Raw genomic sequence first — 12558 nt, 5'->3', positions numbered from 1 at the left:
CCAGTCATGTCACCTAAGGCCCACTCCTCAAAACTCATGTCCACACTCACCTGCCAGTTTAGTTGGCAACAGTCCCTCCCAGAGGCTCCTAAATGCCATAACTTCCTGTAGCTAGGATTATTCTGCTAATCCCCATCCACAATACTCACATGTCATGACTGAACTTCTAGGACTGAAATTACATGAAATGTCTAAGGGAAAGTATGTGCAAATGTTAATCCTGGACAATGTTTACATAATTAGCGTTTAGAATACTTTGATGCACACTTGTATGTAAAATTTAACAAGAGAGACAAAATAGTAAAAAATAACCATATAGGAAGAGAGCCAGAGTAAGAAATATTAAAAAGGCTATGAAGTTCATTGAAAAAAATGTTTGCAAGATAGCTCAACTACAGGCATCGACCCTCACATATATTTTTAGCACTACTTCCCACTATAGAATGTGACAATTTTGGATAACTTTAATTCCATGACTATGTTTCAGGCCTTTGATTGTGCAACAAACAAATTCAAGAATCTACCCTCACATATTCTCAGTGTATTAGCCCTGGCAACTTGCCCATCGTACTTGTTCCTCATTACTAAAACTACAAGTTGAAAAGTACAAAACAGGCAAGGCAAGAGATTCTGGGTTTTTGCAGAAATGTATTTGTATAGTCATTTTAAACAACTTTTCACAACATTCCTCATTTCACCACTTTCCTCAACAGGGTGTGTGCCAGCAAAAACGTTTATGCAAATATATTGATAATGCACTATAAGTGGGTCTGAAAGTGGTACTGCATAACTTATCAATCCATATTGATTAGAGGTCCTTTACTCATACTGTGTTCCACTAGTATGTTAGTTATGATAAATATGTAGAAACATTGCTATTTCCTTTCGAAAATAAAGTATTTCCTGCTATTTTATTATAACAGTATGTTTAGATCCAAGTGCGTTGTTCCACAAGCAGAAAGCATTTTCTGCTCATGGAAGAGCTATTTCTGACATAGCATTATGTGAAAGAAAGTGCAACACAATTAGTGCAAATCACTGCACAACCACTTGTGAAAGACAGTTTGCTATATCTCTCTGGTTTCCATTGGTTGGCATTAGAGATAGCATGAGCGTTGCTCTCAACTTATATGAATGGAAGGGGGAATTTGATTCTTAAGGATTCCTTAAACCTCTGCTCCAGAGGATTGTGAAACCTTTCAAAAAGCATGGAAGGTGGCTCAGGTTGATTGCAGAAGGAGGGAGTAGGTGAAAATCACATTTTTTCCCTTTACATTTGCAAGAGCCCCTAGTAGAATAAAGGCCCTTGCAAATGTGGAAGGGCACCTTTGCATCTAGCTCCAAATCTTCCAGAAATGCTTATGTTTAAATCACACATTTGGAAAGCAAGCCCTAATGGATAAGGTGTGAGAAGCTCCCCATTGCAAAGCAAACCTTAATGGCTGGGGTGCAAAGAGTTCTGCATTGCAGAGTGAATATTGCAATGTAGAAATAGTTGCACCCTAGCTCTTAGAGCTTGCTTTGCACTGGGGAACACCTCTCAAACAACATGGGCCCCCCTATCTCCCTATAATTGATCATATGCCTAGATGCAGCGCTTATACGTTACAGTATGGACCATACTTTGTTTCCATACTGTGGTGTACCTCCAGGTACTTTGTTCCATGAAGTTTTCAAACAGTTCATGAAACAATAATAAGCCTAGTTGTTCCACTCATGTTTCTTTGCATCCATCCGCCAAAGTGTTTCTCAGCCTTAATAAAAACATTTTCTTTTGGGGCAATGCCCTTGATGTTTCTCACAATTTCCTGTCTTACTGAAAGAAATGTATATACAATGATATGCAGTTAATTATATCTATTTCTAATATTCCAGAAATACTACAGTCAGTGTTATCTACATTTGTTTTAAATACAGCAAATATTTTTATTGTCAAATATTTTTCTAAAGAAGGAGTTTCATAAACTGCTACTAAAGGTCTTTCAATTTCTCTGTAAAATATGGTGTTGCATCTACCATGGGGAAAACAAATCTTTGTAAGTTTCCTGAAACTCAGCAACCCTACAGTAATGAAAGGAATGCCAAACATTCATTTTCAGAAAGTTAAATTAAAACCATGTTACTACCACCTGTAATTATAACATGATTTTGTAAAATTAAAACCATAACGTCACTAGTTAGACTACATCGTTACATATTTTAAATAGCTATTTTATTCTGAAAAGGGGAATCTTACTTGTGTAGGACAAACCTCATTATAACAGAAGCAGTTCACAAAGAACCTATTACATCTCAATGACAGTGGAACTAAAATATTTCTCTATAAGGATAATGCAACTCGACACAAATGCAGGAATTTCAAAATATACTACTGGAGACCGTGTGAGAGATTTCAGAAATACATTTTTCTAGCAAAGAAAACAATAACATTACTGGGACTTAGCACAATGCACTGCTGAGATATCACTGATAATAAGCTGTTACAATTAAAAGAACGAACAAACCTCAACATCCTCTATTCTAAATGTACAATACCAAAATAATTCTAAGACTTATGTAGAAGAAAAAACAACTTGCATGCAAAACAAAAGCCAATGATCTTATTGAAGAGAAATAATTTTAAAATGATAGAACTGCACCCTCTGCTTGTATTTTTAGTGTGCTATACTGGTGATAATAGAAATGTCAGCGTTTTTGCATGTGAATTCAATCAACAGAATTACTGTGGGATATATAATACAAAAAAGGAAAGCCTTTATAGTCACAATCATCCTTCTTCTAATTAAAAACTAATTTCTTTCAGAGTAAGTAACATTGAAATACAGATCCAGTACCAATAGATTGTAATTCATATAAATACCTTAGCTATATTTGTACACATATAAGCAACCATAAAAAGAGCAGGATAAACTTGAAAATCTTATTAGCACTGCCTATTAAGGTCTTTATTCACATTCTACATCTTAAATATAAGGCTCCAGAGTAACTGAAAAATATAGTACTTTATTAAAAGATTGATTAATTAAAACCGTCATACAATTCTATAATGTAAAATAAAAGTATCAGGTTCAAATGGGGGCCACAAAAATAGTAGGGAAATGAAATGGTGAAGATACTAAAACAGAAAAGCTTGTAGTACAAAATCACTTCAGTTCTAACTTAATATTAATCCTGTATTAATTTGTTACTCATCTCAGGATGACATGTGTACCTTCTAGATATCAATTTTTCTAATTCCAGAAATAACTAACAGCAGTGTGGGACTTACTGCAAATCATACCTTCATACATTTTCCAGATATATGCTTTCTCTTTTTTGTGATATGATGCAAAAGACTACTGTAGCAATTGCTCTTGCAATGCAATCATATTCAAGTTTACTCAGAAGGAAAACCCACCAAGTTTAATAGGGCTTATTTCAGGGTAAATTGGTGTAGGATTGCAGTCTTACTACAGTTCCAGTTTTGTGCTGAAATAAGCATATATGCAGCCTCTTTTGTGAGCTGGGGCCTTAATAACTTGACACTTATAAAATCATTAATACAACATATTATATAATTATTTACTTGAAAACTACATACCTTATTTTCGTTCAAAGCTGCAACTTCAGAGAGAGGAAATCATTTTAGGTTAACATAGTTCGAGCATCTCTAGAACATATCACTGTAGCTTTACTGTATTTGATGAGCAGTTTTTAACTGATTTGCACTAATTGCTTAAATGGCCGCTTTTTCTTTCTTTTTTGGAATACAAAAATTGCCCAATGCCCAACTTTCAATCCCAAAACATTGATATATTACATAACAAATGCTGACCACTGTTTATTCTGATAAAATTCAAACTGTAACACATCATGCCTCTAAAGACACTGCCCTAAGATGGAAATAAACACTTTAGGCAGGTGAGCCCTGTTCATTACCTAAATACAGCATGAAACAGAAAATGTAAATGTAACCATTAATCATGCGATAACCCTTCTGTATGTTATCGATCCAGCTGTAAATTACCTCAAGTCCAGCCATAGGTTGCATCCATTTTCATCCTTTTCACTTGTCTGCTTTCATAATAATATTGCTGTCTTAACCCGCCGTCTCCCACTATCTAAGTATTAACCAGGGCAAACGCAAATGTTGACATTGCACCTTTTAATAACACCAGGAAGTCACTTCATGCTCCTCTTTTAAGCCAGAAGGAGAGTCAATAACAAAGGAAAAGCTGTAGAGACAAGGCGTATGAAAAATATATATACATTTTTATTTCTTCCTTACACACACATACATATAAACACGCTCGCCCACCCCTAATGAGTAACACTTAGGAAAGAGGAAAAAAACAAACCAAAACCACGCATGACATTGCAACTTACAAGCAGATGGGAATCTGTAGCATTTAAAGGCGACAAGGAGGCATGTGGAAGAAGAGAGAAAGCCTGGAGGACGGGCCCGACCTGCTCACCCCCCTCCCCCAGCAGGCCCTGGCACGGCGAGGGCCGAGAAGAGCCTCTCACCCCCGCCTGTGGTGGGGCCTGCGGTCCCTGGGGGCATTTTTTTTTGCCTCATTCGGTTCCTAGTTCGGCTACATTGAAACTGAGCAACTTCCAGCGCCACCGCCGCCAAAGGGCCTCTCTCTCTCTCGCGCACAACCCCCCCGCTTCCATCGCTCCTCCCGCCTCCGCGCGCGCCGTATCCCTCCGCCGCCGAGGCCTCCCAGCCCTTCTCTTACAGAGAAAGCGTCTTTCAGCCGAAGCTGCCCGCCCACCCATCCACACCCCGCCTCTGCCCGCTCGCTCCGACATCTTCGCTCGGCTTTCCCCCCACTAGTCCGGAGCGAGCTTCAGCTCGAGCGCGTTGTTTTGTGTGGGGAGGGGGAAAAGAGAGGCAGGGCTCTCTAGGGCGGGGAGCGCAATACCACCACCACCCAACCCCGGGGAAGGCGACCTGAAGGAAAGGGAGTGAAGGGGGTTGAGGAGGGGGGGGGGCGTGTGCGTGTTTGTGTGTGCGCGCGCCCGCCCTGAGGGGAGGGGGGCTGGGACTCTTTGTCTCGGCGGAGGGATTGCGTTCTCTACTCCGCCCGCTCTCTCTCTCGCTCGCGCCCGAAGCTGGCTGGCTGGCTGACGAGAGAGGCAGCAGCAGCAGCAGCAGCAGCGCTTGGGTTGGCGGCGGGTTTTGCTGCGAGTTGTTGTTTCCTCCTCCTGCTGCCGCCGCCGCCGCCGCCGCCGCCGCTACTGCCGCCCGGGGCTTGAATGGTGGAGCCGAGCGCCTCGCTGCTGCGGCTGTTGCCGCCGAACAAACAGTGACAGCTCCCGGGCGAGCGCCGGCGTCGTCTTCGGGTCGTAGGGCCCCGCCGCCGGGGGAGCTCGGCCTCAGCCAGCCGGGCTCCTCTGGCTCGCCATGTCCGGGGACGGCGGAGGCGGCGGGAGCAACAACAGCGGCAGGCACTCGGCGGAGCTGCGAGCGGGTAAGTGAGGGGCCGGGCTGCCGCCTCCTCCTCCAAGGCCGTGTTTCTCTCCCCCCCCCCTCACGGCGCGTGTTCGCCTTTCTCAACCCCCCCGTTGTCGCCCTTCTTCCCACCCCCCCTGCAGAGCTCTATTTCCTCATCGCCCGCTTTCTGGAGAACGGACCCTGCGAGGAAGCGGCTCAGGTAAGCGCGCTGGCGCCGGGGTCTGGGCCTGCGGGGTGGGCTGCCGCCGCCTCTTCCTCCGGTTTCTGACGGCCCTCCTTCCGCTCCTCTTTTGTTGCTCCCGCAGGTCCTGATCCGAGAAGTCGCCGAGAAGGAGGTAAGCGCTGCGAGCGCCTTCCAGCCCGGCGCTCTCCATCCGCCTCAGCGCCGGCGGCTGCAACGGCCTCGCCTCCTCCCCTCCCCTTTCCTCCGCCATCCCGGGCGGGCGGGCGCTGCTGGGGCGTCGGGAGGGGGGGTGGGGTGGGGGGCGGCTAGTAGCCCTCGGTGACCGGGGGTGTGTGTCTTTTTTTCTCCCCCCAGTTGCTTCCTAAGCGCACGGACTGGACGGGGAAGGAGCATCCCAGGAGCTACGAGAGCCTAGTAAGAGAAGCGGCCGGTCGGCGTGGTTGCGATGTGATGTACTAGGGAAAGTTTGTGAGCAGCCCTTTAAAAATTGAATTTCCCGCAATTTTTTTTTAAAGCAACTTAAAAAAAAAATAGGGGCCAGTTTTTAAGCTCCCGGTTTTTCCTTCCTGGACGTGGCGGTGTGTGTTGTTATAAGAAAGCAGATGGTGCCTCCGAAGTCAGAAATCTGGGGTCCCCGAGTTAGGGTAAATAATAATAATCCTACTAATGCGAGAGCCCTAGAGTCACTATGCTAGAAATAAAGGTACGTCATGGATGTTGTGCGGGGAAAGCGAGAGAACAGGGAGGGGAGGAGCGAGCAGGAACTGCTTGCAAGAGGCAGGCAGGCCTGTAGGAGATGGGGGCGCTCTATTCCATGCAGTCTCGCTTCACATACACAATGGGGCTGAGCAGATATTGAGCAACTGTAAGCAGGCTTTATTCAGGGAAGCCCCACAACTTCCTTAAGCTTTTATCTTTTGCTTGGAACATAACTAATAAAAGCTGCTTTGTGGTTGTAGTCTCAGTCAGTATATGCATACAGTAATCTGCTCTTTGTGTCCGAGTTCTGGTAATGTGGAATTTCAGAGCAGAACGTTAGTTTTAAATAGAGTTCTGTTAGGCAGTGGCAACTTTGTGGACTAGCGTGCTGTTTTATGGAACAATTATTGTGCGTTCATATATCACTTTGGTTGCAGAATTTGTTTTTTTCTGTCCTGCGTTTCATTCTGCTTGTCAGTTTTCTACTCTTGATTGAAGGAGTGCTTGCTTTAAAACAAGTCAGGCTAAACTAGAAGACACTCAGATCTGGGGTTTTTTGGGGAGGAAGTTCAAAGTAGCATTTAAGATGCCTCCAGGATATATTTTACTGCCCACCCTTTTCAGGCCAAGTAGCAGGTGGGTGAAGAGTTGTAGATCAGGAAAACAGTACAGAAGTGAGAGCTGAACATCTTTTCTAGCAATTTCACTCCTTCACATAGCTCCTTGTAAAATGTGTGAGAGAGAAATCTGTGAGAACTTTGATCATTTAGCCTTCAGTGGTTTTACTGGTTGTGTCTAAATCAATATTTCTCAAACTTCTAATAGGACACACTTTTTATGAGCTAAAATTTGAATTGTGCCATCATTTGTACACTCCCCAAACCACACTTTCATAGTACATTGGAATAAGAATTATCCACTTAAAGAACTGTTCATCTTGTGTGTTTATTTGAGTGAGTGATCTGGCCATGCCTCCCTGACTGAAAGCAAGCAGGGCCAGAACAGTGACTCATACAGGACAGGCACAGCTAGCTGCAACATCCAAGGGCAGGTAGTTCTGCTTTGTTTCTCAGCAGGAGTGACTGAATGATAATCACACTCAAAATTTTCAGTGCCCGGTGAAGTCTTTATTACAAGGGCATAAGGCCAAACCAGTAAATTATGCAGAGTTGCAGTGGTCTGCCTCTTTTCTGAGTGGGTACTATTGGCTCACAGAAGCTTTTAAAGTATTTTTGACATTCTAACAGTTTCTCATCCAATGCCAGTTTTGGCATGGTCCTGAATATTTTTAATATGCTAGTGGTTTAGATCAATAAGCTGGAAATGTTTAGTGAACAATAAATGACTTGTTTTAAAGTCAATCTTTGGCTTTACTTGCATGTTAAACTACTACAGTTGGAATGTTCTTCCTTATACATCCATTGCAGCATGTGAGTGATATCCCTGGAGAGATAGCTCTCAAGTGCTTATGTTTTCCAGTGTTGTTACTACTTGAATGAGGCACAAAGGCACATGGAAGACAGCAGTGTCTTTGGAAAGTAAAGTTTATGTATAATCACCTTATTTTTTTAAAAAAAATAAACAAGTGTGAAGTCCTGGATTTTTTTTTTATTTGTTGGCTCCCCCCCAAAAAAAGTTATGAAGCCAGAAATGCCTCTAGGCTCCTAGTTACCAGTACAACAGCAGACTTTTATAACGGCACAACATGATTTGAGGTCGTGTTTGTAAAGTTCACTTTTCACAAATTCCTAAAGTGCTTTGATGACGCTGAAAGAAGAGGTGAGGTGAGGAATCATAGGAGTGGACTCCTTAAAGAGGAATCAATACGCCTACAGTTATTTAACTCTTCTTTCAGTACAGAATTGAAGTGCTTTTAAGAATTTGGACTCCAGCTCTTCTCAGTCGCAGCCAGCATGGTTGGGGATAATGAGAGTTGTGCTCCAGCAGTATATGGAGGGCTCAGGTTCTCCATCCCTGCTTTAGATCAATGTAACTTAATTTTAAATACTGTAGTGTTGATGAATTAACTGTTCTGCATTCCCAAAGTTATATCCATGTTGAACATGAAAACGCTGAATGAAATTGCTTGTATGTTTCACTTTCTAAGTCAACAGCCAAATTCTGTAGTCTAACTAAGCAGATTACTGGTACATGGACTCTTATTACAAGCAAAACAGTTACCACATATTCAGCCAGCAGTGCCCAGCTCTACCAGTATGAAATAGCAGAATTAAAATAGTGTTAAGCAAAATTGACCTGTAACACACCTATGGTTTTTCCCCCAATTGCATAAGTTCTCAATCATTCATGTTGCAATGAAACAGTTCTAGCAACACCATAGAGAAGACACTGGTTGGGATGCCTTGGTGCCATTGCAGACAGCCAGTTAGATAATTCCCAGTCGTAGCCAGTGACCAGGACTGAAACCATAGGTTAGAGTTTTACAATAATAAATAAAGGACAAAAGTCCAAATTCTATTCTTCGTAATTGATGCCATTTATTTCTTATTAAGGACGATTTTTGCAATGCTTAATAAGAAGAAAACTCTGTGATGTACATAATAAAATTATCAGCAAAACAGATAAAATAAACAAGAAGTTGTTAAACACACATAGATAACTAAATTATATGTCTGAGTAGGCTTGCTGAAGTAAAGTTTGTCCCATGCTCACTCTGGATTTGAAGTTGAGCCCAGTTTAATTTTTGTTACAGTGAAATTTGTGGATACCTACATTAAAATACATTATTTCTACATTGTAAAAGTATGTGTGTGTGTGTGTGTGTGTGTGTGTGTTAGAGAATGAATGAGAAGGAGGAGGCACAGTCTTTCAAGAAAAAATAGTGAGACTAAAGTGAAGGGTTAGTCAGTGGCTGATGCAGTATTGGGATCTAATTGGCTCCTGATAGACATTGCATTGATTTTTTTAAAAAATAGAATAATCTTATATTTATTTTAAATTGAGTAATACAGAAGCAAGGATGAAGTTAGCCTTTCCTTATAAATCTGATACACACATTACTAATCACATGAATTCTTGCTAGCCTGTCTGTTTGCACATACTACATACTAATTTGTGTCATATTAACTGCTTGAAGAAAGATAAATAATGAGACCTTAAAATTTTAAAAAATAAAACCCCTTCCTTCTCTGACAAGGTTTATTCTTAACTGTAGCAGGCAGCCTGACAAGTAAGTGTTGTCAACTCAAATGAATAAATTCAGTAGTCATTGGGATTAGAATCCTGTTTCTCATTTGGAGACTTCCTAAACACCGTCATCTTATTCCTGGATCCCTGAGGTTTTGGGTGATGTTGTCCACCTTCAAACCATAGCTCTGTGGGTAAAGCATGTAGCTTAAGGCCTCAGGTTCGTGTGTGTCTGGAGACAAATCTTGAAGACACTGGAGGGAGCTATGCTGGTCAATATGTTTGGATTTAACAAGTGATCCAGCACAGTATTATTGACTCCTTACACCATTAGTCCCTTTCTTCTTCATCTTTCCACTGCTGTCCACTTGTATAGTCTTTTGGTTAATTTCTTGTACATGGCTATCGTTTTCTAAAGGTTCTAGATTCAGGTAGGTAGCCGTGTAAGGTCCAGTAGCACCTTAGAGACCAACTAAGTTTGTTCTCGGTATGAGCTTTCGTGTGCATGCACATGTCTTCAGATACAATGAAACAGAAGTCACCAGACCTTTATATATAGTGAGAGGGTGGAGAGGGGCATTACTCAGAAGGGTGGTGGGAATGGGTGATTGGCTGATAGGTGTGGTAAACCTGTTGGTCTTACAGGAAAAAGCAAGGGATGAGATGGCCAAAAATAGCTTTATCATGTATAATGGGATAAGAATCCAATGTCTCTATTCAGACCAGGTCTCTTTATTAGTTTTCTAAAGTTGCTGCCTTCATGGCATAGTGGACCCTTGCTGTTAATTTTTGGTTGCTGAATGAACAACACTGCATGTTTTATTGGGCATATGGTCAGTAATACCAGAAGTACTGGCAGAATGACTGCTTAGCCATTTCTTTAGAATCTTCCCTCTGCTTAAATTCAGTGGGTTCACTGGGTTACTGATCGCTGCACTTCTGTGTTGCATTGTGAACATATTAGATGTGTGTTTTAAGTATAAAACATGTGTTTTGGGCGCCTTTAACCAAGTATCCCCTCCTTCTCAAGTGTTAATGTATGTTCACATTCTCAAGGTGATTGCTATTAGTAGTTTCACTTCTCCATCTGCGCTTTCCGCAGTCCTTTTTGAAAGTTAGGTTTTTTGATGCTACTTGTACAAGGGATAGTAGAGATGCCTTTTGGGTTGGTTGTAGCTATGGGGTGGAGTACTTGGTCCTCTCATGGTAATGTATGCTGTCCTTCCTTCTTCTTCTGAAGCCTCCCAGGGGCTTGTGGTGGTTTGTCTATGGAACTTTTTTTTACTCACTGTGTTATTTTTATGGTGGTAGTTTGTTTTTTATGAGCTGCTGTGAGATCTTCATATGCCTTAAGTTGTGTGCATGGTTTGTGGTGCAGAATTGCATTGTTGCAGTTGTAGAATTGGAGTTTTTAGTAGTTGTTCATGTCTGCAAAGTGGAGAAGATAACACTGTGTCCATTTCTCATCACCATTTTGTCTTCTACTCAGTGATCCTGTTGTGTATTTCTTGTTGCTTGCATTCAGTATTCACGATCAGTTTTTCCATAATGTTGCAGAGTGTGGAGCAGAGTAGTGATATGTGTGTTCCCCATCCTCTGGCTGCAATTCAGATGTGACTGTGCAGCGTTGACTTATCGTGGCAATGTGTGCTGGCATTTGTTTTTAGTTGTGGTGCTTCATAAATATGTGTTACCTGTTGATAAAACATGGCTTCTATTTTCATAGCAGAAGCATTGTAAGATACATTGTAAGATACATTGAATCTGCAAGAACTGAAGTTGAGAAGGGATCTATGTAAAGTTTATGCAATAGAAATCCAGACCTGTTAGATGCTCAAAAAGGGATGTGCAGAATTGAACTGTGATATACTTTTTTTCTTGAGCTGCATGTGTATTTTGATGTTCACAAATACCTCCTGTAGGAATAAGCTTTCCAGTCAGTTCAGCGGAAGGCACAGCAATTCATGAGTATCAGTAATGTTTGCTTCTTTTGAATTGAGCTTTAGAAACCATACTGGTATGAGAACTCTGCTTGTTCATTGAAGCTCCTGTGCCTGTGAGATGTTACTAGACTTGGGAATTACTTGCGAGCATGCTTTTAATGTGCCACTTAATGTATTGGATTCCTATTGCTCACTGAGGTTTCTGAGTACTTCTGCAGTTTTCCTGTTCTTCCATAAACTAGAAGGATATGTTTAATTGTCTGAAATAATAGGTAAGTGTAAGAACATAAGAAGCCCTGCTGGCTCAAAGGCCCATCTAGTCCAGGATCCTGTTCACATAGTAGCCAACGAGATTCCTCTAGGAAGCCTGCAGCAACACTCCTGCCACTTGTGTTCTCCGTCAAATGGCATTCAGAGGCCTGCCACCTCTGATACTAGAGAAAAAAATTCAATCTTGGGAATGCCAATGATTTAAATAACTATCTGATAAAGCTATATGTCCCAAGTGTAGAATGCAAATCTAGACACTACCGAATGCTTCTAAACATTGCTTCCCTAACTTGGTCGCCAAATGGTCATTCATTCAATGGAAGGCAAGGATGGGTTCTGTTTGTGTAGACTGGGGACCTTTATGAAACAATGCCTTTTTAGAAATGGATTTTTTTCTGTCAGAAAAATATATCAGTGGACAATTTTCTGGCACACATCTGTAAGTATAGTAAGAATTAAATTAGACTCTTGGCAGTGGTAAATGCACTCGCTAATTGTGCTAGCACAACATTGAGGATGATTCATATATGACCCTTCTATGATAGGTGTAGAGTTGTGTTGGGAAAGAAATATTTGTTTAGAAGTTCACGATAGTTGCTTTTCCGTCTGTGCTATAAGATTGCTTAGGAGAAGAAAAAGTTACAGCATTTGGGATTCTTGTTATGACGTAGCTGGCATAGTATTTTCTAGCTGTATATATTTTGCATACTGGATTGGAACCAGGTTAATTTATTTGCACTTTGATTTTGATTGAGCGTGTCAAGTATTTCTCAGAAAGCATATACAGAGCAGGAAAAGATATGGAAAAAGACACCTAAACTGATTTAAGGGCTGGAGCACTTTCTCTGCAATGAAATACTGAAGCAATTGCATTT

At 41.6% G+C, this 12558-nt stretch overlaps 1 protein-coding gene and 1 long non-coding RNA gene across 7 annotated transcripts in view; one reads left to right on the top strand and one right to left on the bottom strand.

The window, feature by feature from the left end:
- Positions 1-2190: 2190 nt before the first annotated feature.
- On the bottom strand, positions 2191-4984 carry LOC308583440. Its single transcript, XR_014006218.1, has 2 exons — positions 4366-4984; positions 2191-3603 (listed from the first exon to the last, which is right to left on the bottom strand). It is a non-coding gene; the product is annotated as an uncharacterized lncRNA (long non-coding RNA).
- A 258-nt stretch (positions 4985-5242) lies between these two features.
- PHIP (PHIP subunit of CUL4-Ring ligase complex) overlaps positions 5243-12558 on the top strand; it is a 68290-nt gene continuing 60974 nt past the window's right edge. For 2 of the 6 annotated variants that reach the window (XM_081187323.1, XM_081187320.1), the window contains exons 1-4: positions 5243-5456; positions 5581-5639; positions 5746-5775; positions 5979-6038. In XM_081187323.1, the coding sequence (XP_081043449.1) occupies positions 5390-5456; positions 5581-5639; positions 5746-5775; positions 5979-6038 (216 nt within the window). In that variant the 5' untranslated portion in view covers positions 5243-5389. The remainder of the gene's footprint in view (positions 5457-5580; positions 5640-5745; positions 5776-5978; positions 6039-12558) is intronic. The other 4 variants (XM_081187322.1, XM_081187324.1, XM_081187325.1 and 1 more) reach the window with 2 other exon arrangements.

This window comes from Podarcis bocagei (genome assembly GCF_964188305.1).
Source record: "Podarcis bocagei genome assembly, chromosome: 3".
NCBI classification, from domain to species: Eukaryota; Metazoa; Chordata; class Lepidosauria; order Squamata; family Lacertidae; genus Podarcis; species Podarcis bocagei.
Note: the sequence above shows the minus strand (reverse complement) of the source record. Positions and strands in the feature narration are given on the sequence as shown.